At 35.6% G+C, this 14,374-nt stretch overlaps 1 protein-coding gene across 2 annotated transcripts in view; it reads left to right on the top strand.

Moving 5' to 3' along the window:
- MAP3K1 (mitogen-activated protein kinase kinase kinase 1) overlaps window positions 1-14,374 on the top strand; it is a 76,273-nt gene that overhangs the window by 52,858 nt on the left and 9,041 nt on the right. For both annotated transcript variants that reach the window (XM_032404393.1, XM_032404394.1), the window contains exons 7-15: window positions 2,800-2,921; window positions 3,516-3,597; window positions 3,707-3,890; window positions 5,824-6,102; window positions 9,714-9,835; window positions 11,372-11,463; window positions 11,931-12,120; window positions 12,432-13,713; window positions 14,081-14,233. In XM_032404393.1, the coding sequence (XP_032260284.1) occupies window positions 2,800-2,921; window positions 3,516-3,597; window positions 3,707-3,890; window positions 5,824-6,102; window positions 9,714-9,835; window positions 11,372-11,463; window positions 11,931-12,120; window positions 12,432-13,713; window positions 14,081-14,233 (2,506 nt within the window). The remainder of the gene's footprint in view (window positions 1-2,799; window positions 2,922-3,515; window positions 3,598-3,706; window positions 3,891-5,823; window positions 6,103-9,713; window positions 9,836-11,371; window positions 11,464-11,930; window positions 12,121-12,431; window positions 13,714-14,080; window positions 14,234-14,374) is intronic.

The following is a 14,374-nucleotide window of genomic DNA, read 5'->3' as shown; positions in this document are numbered from 1 at the left end:
TCTCGCGCTCTCTTTCTCTCTCTCAAATAAATCTTTAAAAAAAAAAATTATGCTTCTGAAGAATACTGAATGGCATGAAACAAAATCTAGGTTGTAATACTGTATGTTATGCCTGAACCCAATTTTTATATATGAAGGTATTGTGGGTGCATACATAATGAGTAAGAATTTTAATGGTTATTAATAGATGGCATTATTATGGGTGACTTTTTTATACTTTGGGCTTTAAGGTTCATCAGGTCTCTGTCAGAACTACTCATCTCTGCCCCTGTAGCAGAAATAGCCATAGAGGATAAGTGAATGAATGGGTATGGCTGTGTTCCAGTAAAACTTTATTTACAAAAGCTGGAACAGGCTAATTTGATCCCCTTGTAGTATGCTAATACCTGCTCTCTACTCAAGTGACTTTACTTCTGAAAAAACTGTGCTAAAAAGAAAATGTGAAATGTAAAAGAAGTGGGTACAAAAATGTTTCTACTGGTTTCTTAAAATGTGAAAATACAGAAACAATTCATGTCCAACAATAAATAGATGCTGAAGTCAGAAAAGCATTTGAGTAATAAGTTGTACTTGCAACTGGACTAAATTGTGGAATTTTATTTTTTCTTCTAAGCTATTTTTGGTGTAATTTTAAAATTAATTGACCTGGGATCGTCTCTGCCATTAATATTTTTATTACAGACTGTTGTACAAATCATTTCTGCCATGGTTCTGTTAATTTTTGTCATTAACCACATGCATATTTGACAGCACTTCCCCACTCCACATAGCTCCATAATTATGAAAAGAGATAAAGAGAAGGGGCAGATAATCAGGAGGGAAAGAGACTAGTGTGTGTGCCTTCACCTCAGGAATCATGCATCATGACTGCTGGACCTGTTTGTTCAGCTTCTATGAAAGTTTTTTAAGCAAACTGTTACTTTGCTGTCAGTCCTTCAGACCTGTTTTTCAGGAATTATATAGCTTAAGGTTGTAGAAGAGTAATATTAGGCCCAGAGAAAAGCCTAAGCTTAGTAGAGACTCGAATTTGTTGGGGTAGGTAGATTATGAGATATTCTCCTCAAATTAAAGCCTACCACAAACTGATTTTATGTCTCTGGCAGCTTATTTAACATCTCAGAACCTAGTCTTTATATTGTAATGGAAATACGGTTACTGATTTTTAAAAGCCACTCATAACATCATGAAGGTTCAACAAAAATTTATAAAATATAAAACAAAACCCCTCTCTCCAGTCTGGGCTGCATGCAAAATAACTATTGTTAATAGTTTAATACAGCTTTTAAAAATTAAATAAAGGAAATAAAACTCTACCCTGCATTGTTTTTTTATACAGACACACACACACACTCCTCAGTACTTCTCTCATTATATTTTGATCTGAAACTTGTTTTATTTTTTTTTTAACTTTAGATACCAGGACCATTTTCCTGAGTCAGTACAAAAATACACACTACTTTCTTTTCATGGCTGTATAAGATTATGTAGATACGCCACAATTTATTTTGCCATTGCCATAATTAAGGGACATTTAGTACACCTAATTTTTTGCCTATTAAATTTCTTTGTTTATATATTCCAAATAACTCTGTAGGATAGCATCCTAGAAAATAGGTTTTTTAGGTCATGTATATGTACATTAAGTAATTTAAGAAATACTAGCACTTCCCTTTCAAAAAATTTCAGTTTTTACTCCCACCAGCAGTATATATGAGAACTTGTTTTCCTATGCCAATATCAAGGCCAGATGTTACCAACCTATACAATTTGTGTCAATCAGATTATTAAAAAAAAAAAGATATGGTTTCATTAATATGCACTTTATACTTCATTTTTCATACTTAACTGACTATTGGTATTTTTCATTTCAATTGCCTTTTTATCTTCTTTGCCCATTTTACTATTGAATTACTAGTATTTTTCTTACTGATTTTTAAAAGCACTTTGTGTATTAAGAGTATTTCAAATATACACAATAAAGTTGCAATATTGCCATAAATTGGAATCATTCTATACAAATTAGAATTCTGTCATGCTTTTTTTTTTCACCATATAGTATATTGTAGATGTCTTTGTCATTTATGAATGTCTTAGATCCTTTTTAAAAGCTTCACAGTGTGTGGTGTACTATTTTTTTTAACCTTCTTTTGATGTTCATTTGGTTGATTTTTTTCTTTATGCTAAACAATACTGCAGTGAACATTCTTTTATATACATACACACGTTTATTATTTTGTCTGTTTCCTTATGATATATTCCTAGAAGTCTAGTTGAAAGGTTTTGCTTATTAACAATGTGACATATGTTTCTAGCTTAGTTTCTAGGAAAGTTGGATCAGTTTATGGACCCACAAAAAGTGCCTGTGATGGGCTTTCAAACTTACCTAGATAGATGAGCTCTAAGTCCTTTCCAGTAACTGAAATCTTGAAACTATTGACATATCACATGTTTGTATATAGTCAAACCTTATAGCAGTTTGTTCAAAAGGTACAACAGCAGAATTGAGGGGCTACATCGGTCTCTAAGATTGTAGTTCGTATACTGAATTGTATTCATAGCAAGGAAAGGTTAACACATACCCACAATCTATAAATACAGTGGTGTGAATCTTATTTAAAATTACTGTATAGTAATAGGAGAAATAAATATTTCTCAAATAGTTCCACAGAAGATGCTCCTAACAAGAATTTCTAATCAGTTTTTTCATATTGTAAAGAATCCAAAATTGTTTTTAGCTATGGTGTTAATTCTGTATTATATTCTTTAGCATTTAATGCTTTCCTTTCCCCTTCCTCGTAGTATAAAAGATGAGGAGGAACAGATGTGTCCTATTTGCTTGTTGGGCATGCTTGATGAAGAGAGTCTTACCGTGTGTGAAGATGGCTGCAGGAACAAGCTGCATCACCACTGCATGTCAATCTGTATGTGGCTCTTTTTCTCCCTGTGCTTCCTCAGCACAGTTACTCTAGGAGTCAACTGTATTATTTAGGGTTTTAACCTGACTTTTGGGGGGAGAAGAAAAGAAGTATATCTAGGCCCTTATGTAAAGTTTTCAACGAACTGGAGTTTAGGATTTGTTAGGAGTTGAGCTTTGTAAGCAAAGAAATGTAATATAGTGTGATACATGTAGTAATGGAAGGCATGCACAGAATTAAAAACATAATTCTGGTCTGGAAGGTATATGTGGAAGTGAGGAGGTAGAAGAAGACCTGGGCAGGCATGACAGGGTAACATGAAAGCAAGTTTTGGAATGACATTACCAGGTGATCAAGTGGGCAGAATGTTTTAAAAAATAGTTAGCAAAATACATGTTGTAAGAAAAATAGCATTTGCAAAAGGTACACGTATCAGAATAATTTTACCTCCTGTGTTTGCTTGCTTCTAGGTAAATACATCAAATTATTTTTTGAGGTTCCTTTGATATAAACCTATACTAGCCATTAGCAGCAATTATTATATACAACTACTTAATGTTAAGCATTTATTTTTTAAGTTTTTTTCCTTTAATTTTTCAGGGGCAGAAGAATGTAGAAGAAATAGAGAACCTTTAATATGTCCCCTTTGTAGGTCTAAGTGGAGATCTCATGATTTCTACAGGTAATTTTGGATTTTGAATTAATGATTTGGATATGTTTAATGAAAGATAAAAATGTTCTCAAAGTGTTATTTAAATCTTTTAACACGCCTTTGTTAATATTTCATTTAGCCACGAGCTGTCAAGCCCTGTGGATTCCCCTTCTTCCCTGCGAGCTGCACAGCAGCAAACCATACAGCAGCAGCCTTTGGCTGGGTCACAACGAAGGAGTCAGGAGAGCAATTTTAACCTTACTCATTATGGAACTCAGCAGATTCCTCCTGCTTACAAAGATTTAGCTGAGCCATGGATTCAGGTAAGTAGTTCTTATTCTTCACTTCTCAAATAAACCTTTATAGACCAATTAATGTAGCTATCTCCCAGTTGTTTATATTGTAATTTGCTTCCCTCCATCATGACTGATAATTCGATTGAAAATTTTACCTCTGGTGTTAACACTCTGCTGCTTATTATAGAGTTTAAACTTCAAAAATTCTTGGAGTCTCACCTCCCATCTCTAGAAAGAGCTCTGAACCATCAGACATCAGGATTATCTAAGGATAGACACTAGACTCCTTCAATGCTAACTTGTTCAAATGTTTAATCCCATTTCTATTAAGAATTTCTGTCATTTTTCTTATTTATCACCATTTAAACTCAATTTCTCTTTTCTGTATCCTCATGGCATATATAGTAGGTGCTTAATAACTGCTGAGTGGATGAATAGGGAAAAAAATGTATGGCTTTTACCTTATATTAGCCATTTTTATTTGAAAGGGCAGTTTCCGGTTTTACTTTCTCTTCTGATGAAATGTTTTTTCTTCCTCAGTAAATTGGAATTTCTGTTGGTTGGTTGGAGTCTAGTGATTTTCTTTGTCATTGTCTGCTAAGTCTATTATGTTTTTAAAATGTAGAATCCCAAACTAAACAACGTCTCCAGTAGACAGTAGTGAAGTAAATGTTTTCAGTAATCTGTTAAATTCTGTTTAATGCTCTTAAATTTGTAAACAGACACACCAGCTCATTCAACTTGTGTGTCATTAGGATTTCCTTTTTCTTTTTATGACTATTATAGTCCTGCAGCTTTTGAATTCTCTTTTCTCAGCATGTAAGTAACCTATCATGAATCTAATAAAATTTGCAAACTTAATAAACATACTTTATTTCTTTTATCTGGTTCATTAGTGGTATTGAACATAGGCCCTCACCTGCCCCTTCATGAGTCCTCAAGAGAACTCTCGATACTTAGGAGCTATTGGACGCATTCTTTCAAGGCAGTGGTGTAGTCGGTTTTGCTTAAGCTTTAGGCTGGGCTATGCTATCTACTCCTAGTTTTTTACTAAGAATATGACATAAGACAGAATTAAGACTTAATCCATGGTATGCTCTTTAACACTATGTGCCAGGCATATAATAAGTTGACTATATTCTAGTTGATTTATTCTCCTTTACTGTCACCTTGTAACAGAACACATTTAAGTAAATCATCATTTATTTGCCCTAAAATTGTGTTTATTCATCTCTAAAATTTAGAAATTTTTCATATGATAAGTTATCTTAGGTTTTAAGTTTACTTTTACCTAATTGGCCCATAATGTCAAAACCATGTACCCTTTCCTTTATTTAGGGACTCTTGGGCTTTGCAGGCATGGTGATTTGCTGATTTGAACATGAGTTTTTTTTTCTTTTTTCTTTAGATTTTTCCACTCCCTTCATTATAGTTCCATCTATTTTGTTGAGGGTTTTTTTTTCTTTAACCTTTTTCTACAAGACAAAAATCACAGTAAAAGTTTTTGACTTACCACTGTCATCTATAGGAGAAATACTCTGTATCTCTTGGACACTCTAGTGCCTTTTTTGGTTTGGCTTTATCTTGCTTCAGCTTTTTCTCTCTTTAACTACCTTAATACAAATATAAAGTTGGGGTTCTTCACAGATTTTTTTTGTCGTAAGTATAGGAGTACAGAAACATATACATATCCATCTAATTACTTAATGGAGTTCACTCTTAATTTTATTTGAGCTAATAAATGTAAAAGAGTTTGGATAATTAGCAGTTAAACTTGAATATAAAATTCCTCCTTCTGATTTTTAAGTGGCCAGACATAATTTGAAGCTGTGTAGATTGGTGAAGATTTAAGAAATGTCCACAATTTTCCTTTAGTAATCAAAAATCATGCTTATATTCAAATACTTGAGGTTCATTAGTTTTTCTCCACATTGAATTCATTGTGTTTGTTTGACTATAGGTATTTGGAATGGAACTCGTTGGCTGCTTATTTTCTAGAAACTGGAATGTAAGAGAGATGGCTCTCAGGCGTCTTTCCCACGATGTTAGTGGGGCTCTGCTATTGGCAAATGGGGAGAGCACTGGAAATTCTGGGAGCAACGGTAGAAGCAGCCCGAGTGCTGGAGCCAGCAGTGGGTCTTCCCAGACCAGTATCTCAGGAGACGTGGTAGAGGCATGCTGCAACGTTTTGTCAATGGTCTGTGCTGACCCTGTCTACAAAGTGTACGTTGCTGCTTTAGTAAGTAGCTTTATTACGTAACCAAAGCATTATGGGTGGGTTTTTTGTTTTGTTTAGAGCTTGTAGATACCACTCTTAAGATCCAGTGAAACTACTTTACCTGATTTAATTTTGGAAAATCCAAATCTTTATTCCATAATCCCAAGAAATTGCAATTTTCCATTTATTCTCTTCATTTGGATTTTACTTGTTTTAATCTATTCAAGTTTTCTTATATACTGTTTACTTTTCTCCCCTAAAATAGCCATGTCTTGCTGTTCATATCTTTAAATTTTCCTTCCACCTTACACATGATCAAATTAAAAATGCTTTATGGGATAGCAAGTGATAATTACTTTGATTTTTTAAAAATTTGATTATTAGACATTAAGGAGAACTGGTTATTAATAAACATTGTTGTATGGAAATTCAGGATCCTTTTCACAGAGGAGGGCTCCATGACATAGATGACTGAGTTGTTTTTCTAGTCGAAGCTATTAGAAGTTGTCTTTGATGAGTGGGATGGAATGAGGAGGTTAATTTGTAATTTTGGAGGCTAATTTGACTTTCTCCATTCTGAGTATACATATCTTTAAAACAGGGTTTCTCAACCTCAGCACTCTTGACATTGAGCCAGATAATTACGCTGTCTCATGCACTGTAGGATGTTTTAGCAGCATCCCTGGCCACTACCCGCTAGATACCAGTAGCAAACCTCTCTTCTCCCTCCCACCCCCTTCATGACAACCAAGAATGTCTCCAGGCATTGCTGAGTGTCCCCTGAGGGTCACAATTGCCCAGTTCACAACCACTGCTTTAGAATAATTCTTACCTAGTTCGTTTTTAAAACTCATTAATCTCTCTGCTTCCACTCTCAGTCTTTTTCTAACCCATCCTATAACAACTATGCCCTGTGAATCTTCTTTTTGAGAGGTAATATAGCCTGACGGTTATGAACATGAATTTGGAGTCAGAACTGAGTGCTTTCATAATTTATCATCCTAACTGGGGTACTTGAATAATCTGCTAGTTAAACTGGGACTAGCCTAGGCAATCTGAACATAAGGTCAAGATTATAGAGACCTTGATTCAGATTCTGGTTCTTCATTTGCTGGCAGTGTGACTTTAGGACTCATTAAATTTCAGCTTTCTCACATATAAAATAATGAAAATGTTACCGCTTAGGTTTGAAATGAGATTGTGTAAAACCTCTAGCCATAATGTCTGGCACATTGTAAGAACATTGACTATACAGTAGCCATCAGTATTCCTTAAAGACCACTTTGATTATTCCCTAGGTTAGAAACCCTTAAGATGATTCTGTTGCTTTAGCTGCATTTCCAAAAGCATATTTCATGACAGTTTGGCAGGATTATGAAAACCTCCCCTGAAGAAAGAGTTCTGTGTTCAGTTAAAATTGACGCGCAATGAATTACACGAGTTAAGTGGGTCTGTTCACTGCATGGCTTCTAGGAACCTTCAGTAAGCTAATATACATTAGGAATTTTTAAGAGCAAGAAGTAGAATGCATTATTTCCCAAATCTATCTTACCATGGTCTGTTTTTTTATGTAGAATATCCAGGGACCAGCATACTGTAAAGACCAATGTTCTTGGCCCAACTTTTTACCTCTTTTTCTTACTATTTTCCAACACAAACCTTCAGGCATACTTGGTTGTTCAATGTACTGCCTTACTCTCTGGTTGTTTCTTCTTAAGTTCACATGGTTTCCCATGTAGTTTGTGAGCTGTGAAGTGAAGAGACTGAGAATCATACTATATTCTGACTCCTCTATAATTACTTAGTGTGCCATGCACAGTGGAGGCAGAAATGGCTCCTTCCCTTAAAGCTCTCCATTCTTTCTCCCTTCCCTTTTGTCTTTCCTGTTTTCCCCTCCCCTCCCTCATTTGCTGAACCATTTGAGAGTTATTTGCAGGCATCACATGACATTTCAGCTCAAATATTTTAGCGCGTATCTTTTAAGAACAAATACATTCTTCTGTATAACCACAGTGCAATCAGCAGACTCAGGAAATTTAGCATTAATAACAATATTATTATGTATTTATGAAATCCATAATCAGATATCCCCAATTGTTGCCAACAGTGTCCTTTACGGCTAAGCCACAGACCTTACTCAGTTTTTACCAGTTTTTCCATTAATGTCTTTTTTCTGTTTTAGGATCCAGTCCAGAAACTCACATTGCATTTAGTTACCGTGCTCCCTTAATGTCTTCCCATCTGTGACAGTTCCTCAGTCTTTCCTTGTCTTGGATACATCTTGACATTTTTGAAGTGTGCTGGCCACTTATTTTGAAGAATGTCCCTCATTTTGGGTTTATCTCATATTTTCTCATGATTTGATTGAGTTTACGCATTTTTCATAAGAATACGAGAGGTGATGTTGCCATTCTTAGTGCATTGTATCAAGGGGTACATGATGTTGGTGTGTCTTATTATTGGTGATGCTGTCTTTCATCATTTGGTTAAGGTGATGTCTGTTGGGTTTCTTGCTATAAATTACCATTAATAAATGTCTTGGAGGAGATACTTTGAGACTGTGCAAATATCCTGTTTCTCTTAAGAATTTTGCCCACTGATTTTAGCATTTGTCAGTGGATTTGCCTATGGATTGAAAGTATTAGTTTGTCTTGTTGCTTAGATAGAATACTATTTATAATACCTGAACAACATTAGGCAAATTAACAAATAATTTGCAAAATGCATGGTAAATAAATTAGTTTTTCAGGATTAGAGTACATATTTTTCTGATAACTTCATTGCTTTTGTGGCATTTGTTGTGTTGTGTGCTTTCCCGAATACTAAAATTAGGTTGTTTACCTGGTCCCTTCAATGACAGAACATTATAAAAAAAATACAGTAAAGAGATTTTAAGGTATTTGGAACTCACTCAGACTATATAAGAGAACATAAAGTTTTGGATGGGAAGGTTTTATTTTTAAAGCAACAGAGTCTTACTGAAAATTCAGAAATCAAAACGAGTCTTCTTTTTTATTTTAATGAAATAATCAAAATACGCCTTTTATCTGGTTTACTATTTAAATCAGTATTTGCTCTCTAAGAGCCACTGGTAAAAGTTCTGTGCTTAACACAAATGAGGTAAAACTTACGAAATTATGGAATTAGACCTTATTATTATGGTGCTCTAATGGTGATTTTCTGTTTCCCTCATTCCTTCTATATTAATTAATTGGAATTCTTCTATCAAGAGGAACTGTCTCTTCTCTCCCCATTGATGTATTTCTTTAGTTTTTAAATTTATACCAATATAGGCTGATGGGTATTTATTTTCATCTATGGATTAAAATCCAGTACTATCATCATTTAATTTGTTGCTCATATTATTCCATCTTTGGCATTGGAAGCTCTTTTTTAACTTCTCATTTTGAAATTCATACTTCAAAAATTGCAGAAATAGTTCAGAGAGTTTCTTTGTACCCCATCTGTTTATTTATTCATTTATTTGTATCAGTATGGATTCATGGATTATTTATTTATGGGTTATAATCCTTTCCTATCATTATTTATTTTATTAAATCGCCTCAGATTATGCCAGGGTCTCTGATGCTTTTCAAATGCAATTAAACTGACCTTCAGTTTTTTCCTCCCAGAAAACGTTGAGAGCCATGCTAGTATATACACCTTGCCATAGTTTGGCAGAAAGAATCAAACTGCAGAGACTTCTCCGGCCAGTTGTAGACACCATCCTAGTCAAGTGTGCAGATGCCAATAGGTAAGGCCCTATTGATGAACTGCTTCAAACCCTCTTATATTAAAAGCCTAGCAACAAGCCTCACACCTGGTGAGTATTTGATACATATTTATTAAATGAGGCTTTGAATATTGTTTTCTAATACGAGATTTGAAATTAAAATGTAACACTTAAAGCTGTTGAACACTAGGGAGAAGGACTAATGACAGGCTAACAAACTGCATGGATAACCATATTGTGTTGTGATTGATTTTCTTTTATCTTAAAGTAATATTCTTAATCTCAACTCCAGTTGAAAGAACAATAGGTGTTATATACATAATCTCATTTTAGAGAATGAGTTACACGGGATAGGAACCAATAAAATCACTGCATCTGCTTAAAAAAACAAACAATTCCATATTTGCTGTGTAATGGAATTTTACTCTATGACAGTTTATGCTGAAAAAACCCCACAGCAACAAATTCCGTATAGCCCTGCAATATCCTTAAAAACTGACAAGGAACAAGAGTAATGCTAATTGGAGGGGTAAGGATAGGTAGAGAAGTGAGGCACAATCATAGTAAAAAATAAACTGTGCTTTTATGAGACCACTGGTTCGCTCACTGCTCCTTTAATGAGTACAGCTGGTGCCAAAGGTCATTGGGCATTCTCCCTCTTCCCGTCCCACCCTTCTCTGGGGGCGGGGGGACACTGAATCTCCCTTGTTGTGCCTCAGCCATTATACCCATTTGGAGCTTGCTCAGCCCAACTTTTGTCTTCCTAAGTCACGTGATGTAGTTTGTAGGTTTGTATGGTCTAGGTGCTTAGATTTGACTTGCTTGTCATTTCATGAAGTCTGTCTTGTGCCTCCATTGTTTTCTCTACACAAGCCTATGGATAGAAAGTATTAGAGTTTGTCTTGTTGCTTAGAATACTATAATACCTGAACAACATTAGGCAAATTAACAAATAATTTGCAAAATGCATAGTAAATAAATTACAGTTTTTCAGGATTAGAGTAATTTTTCTGATAACTTCATTGCTTTTGTGGCATTTGTTGTGTTGTGTGCTTTCCCGAATACTAAAATTAGGTTGTTTACCCGGTCCCTTCAATGACAGAACATTATAAAAAAATACAGTAAAGAGATTTTAAGGTATTTGGAACTCACTCAGACTATATAAGAGAACATAAAGTTTTGGATGGGAAGGTTTTATTTTTAAAGCAAGAGAGTCTTACTGAAAATTCAGAAATCAAAATGAGTCTTTTTTATTTTAATGAAATAATCAAAATACGCCTTTTATCTGGTTTGCTATTTAAATCAGTATTTGCTCTCTAAGAGCCAGTAGTAAAAGTTCTGTGCTTAACACAAATGAGGTAAAACTTATGAAATTAGACCTTAAATAATGAATATTATTATTTGTAGGGACATTGTTAATGTGATCTTAGTGGTGGAAAAGCAAACACTTGTGGAAGCTTTTTTCCCCACCTTTTCACATAGCATTACATTACTATTGTCCTTTTAATGTGTATTTTATCTAAGATCCAAGTCTGACGTTGCTTCTTTCATTTTTAGTCGTACAAGTCAACTGTCTATATCAACACTGCTGGAATTATGCAAAGGCCAAGCAGGAGAGTTGGCAGTTGGCAGAGAAATACTTAAAGCTGGTAATAACTTTTTACTTAATATAGCACGTCTTACCATTTTCCTTCGCCGACTGTCTAATCCCGTAATCTCTGATAGGGCAGTTGTAAACGGGAGTTTGGAGTAATTGTGTAAATTGATTGAGTCAGCTAACATTAGAAATATGAATTAATCTAAGAAATTCTTTCTTTTTTAAAAGATTTATTTATCTGAGAGAGACTGCACAGGGGAAGGGGCAGAGGGAGAGGGAGCAGACTCCCTGCTGAGCACAGAGCCAGACTCAGGGCTCAATGCCAGGACTCTGAGATGATGATCTGAACCAAAATCAAGAGTTGGCCATTTAACTGGACTGAGCCACCCAGGCGCAACCCCTAAGAAATTCTTAAAATGAATATAATTAGAGTATTATTCTTGGCATTATGCTATTTTGATCATGTTTTTAGATTTTCATATCGCTGTTTTTCAATTATTTTTGCTTTCCTTTTCATAGGATCCATTGGTATTGGTGGTGTTGATTATGTCTTAAGTTGTATTCTTGGAAACCAAACTGAATCAAACAACTGGCAAGAACTTCTTGGCCGCCTTTGTCTTATAGACAGACTGCTGTTGGAATTTCCTGCTGAATTTTACCCTCATATTGTCAGTACTGATGTTTCACAAGCTGAGCCTGTTGAAGTCAGGTAATTTTTCTTCTGCAAATATATTACTTTGTTCTTCCTTTCTACTCCATCCCCACTCCCCTAAGAAGGACACATTTTAGATTCATGAAAGACTCAGAAATTACAGAGCATATATAGGTCACTAATACCTTAATCTTTGATTGATATAAAAACCTCAAGTCTAGGCTACTTAATTAAAAATTTATAGATCCTTTGTTCTGAAATTATTTTTTTAAATGTGTAAGTTGTAAATTAGTACCTTTTTTAATTTGCATATATTTTGCAGTAATTTTGACTTGTCTAGTAATTGAATGTGTTTTTTTTTCTTTCAGGTATAAAAAGCTGCTGTCCCTCTTAACCTTTGCTTTGCAGTCCATTGATAATTCCCACTCAATGGTTGGTAAACTCTCCCGAAGGATATATTTGAGTTCTGCAAGAATGGTTACTGCAGTACCCCATGTATTTTCAAAACTATTAGAAATGCTGAATGTTTCCAGTTCCACTCATTTTGCCAGGATGCGTCGTCGTTTGATGGCTATTGCAGATGAGGTGGAAATTGCTGAGGCCATCCAACTGGGTGTTGGAGACACTTCGGATGGTCGACATGACAGCTTTTCGCAGGTGTCTGTCCCTACCAGCTATCCAGAAACCAGAGAGAACAGCTCCCTTGAGTGCACAGACCATTTAGAGAAAACTGGAAAAGGACTGCGTGCTACAAAACTGAGCGCCAATTCAGAGGACATTACTGACAGACTGGGCAGCATTTTAGTAGGACTTCCCAGTTCAACAACAATGGAGCAACCAAAGCCAATGGTTCAAACAAAAGGCAGACCCCACAGTCAGTGTTTGAACACCTCTCCTTTATCTCATCATTCCCCATTAATGTTTCCACCCTTGTCAACTCCTTCTTCATCTGCCCCCTCTGCACCAACTGGTACTGGAACAGATGTCTCTAAGCATAGACCTCAGGGATTCATTCCCTGCAAAATACCTTCTGCATCTCCTCAAACACAGCGCAAATTTTCTCTACAGTTCCAGAGAAACTGTTCCGAAAACAGAGACTCAGATAAACTTTCCCCCATCTTTACTCAGTCAAGACCCCTGCCCTCTAGTAATATACACAGGCCAAAGCCATCTCGACCTACCCCAGGTAATACAAGTAAACAGGGAGATGCCTCAAAGAATAGCATGACACTTGATCTGAACAGTCCTGCCAAATGTGATGACAGCTTTGGCAGCAGCAGCAATAGCAGTAATGCTGTCATACCCAGTGATGAGACAGTGTTCACCCCAGTAGAAGAGAAATGCAGATTAGATGTCAATGCAGAGCTCAACTCCAGTATTGAGGACCTTCTTGAAGCATCTATGCCTTCAAGTGACACAACAGTAACTTTTAAGTCAGAAGTTGCTGTGCTCTCTCCTGAAAAGGATGAAAATGATGATACCTACAAAGATGATGTGAATCATAATCAGAAATGCAAAGAAAAGATGGAAGCTGAAGAAGAAGCAGCTTTAGCAATTGCCATGGCAATGTCAGCGTCTCAGGATGCCCTCCCTGTAGTTCCTCAACTACAAGTTGAAAATGGAGAAGACATCATCATTATTCAACAGGATGTAAGTATAGTCTTGAAGAGATTAGAGAGTTTCCTTGGACCAAGCTGAAAGAAATCTAACTCAGAAATGATGCTTTTCACTGAGTTAATCGTGAGAAGCAGTTTTTCACATAGAATTATACAACAGTTTTGTGTCGTTGCTTGACCACAAACACTACTTGCCTATTTCAAAGGCATTTCTGGTTGCTTCTGTAATGGTGATCACTTCTGCATTTGACATTGGTCACCAACACTGTCCCTTCAGAGGTCAACTTTATAGGTGGTTTGGGAAGCCAGACCGAACAAGAATAATATTTTGCCAGACTAATTTCACAAACTCTTCCTCTTGTAACTTAACAGTAAAAAGATTGCTTTCATTTAATACGTAGACACCAGAAACTCTACCAGGACATACCAAAGCAAAACAGCCTTACAGAGAAGACACTGAATGGCTGAAAGGTCAGCAGATAGGCCTTGGAGCATTTTCTTCCTGTTACCAGGCTCAAGATGTGGGAACTGGAACTTTAATGGCTGTTAAACAGGTAAATATCTAGGGAGCACATAAATGACTTAAATTATAAAAACGAAGCATGAGCAAATAAGAAAAATAAAGGATATGTCCCTGTGTGTATACGCTTTAGTTCTTTTCAGAAACCTGAATTTCAAAGTAAATACTGCTGAAG

Source organism: Phoca vitulina, unplaced genomic scaffold (genome assembly GCF_004348235.1).
Source record: "Phoca vitulina isolate PV1807 unplaced genomic scaffold, GSC_HSeal_1.0 scaffold6, whole genome shotgun sequence".
Taxonomy (NCBI): domain Eukaryota; kingdom Metazoa; phylum Chordata; class Mammalia; order Carnivora; family Phocidae; genus Phoca; species Phoca vitulina.
The sequence above is the reverse complement of the archived record's forward strand: the minus strand, read 5'-3'. Positions and strand labels throughout refer to the sequence as shown.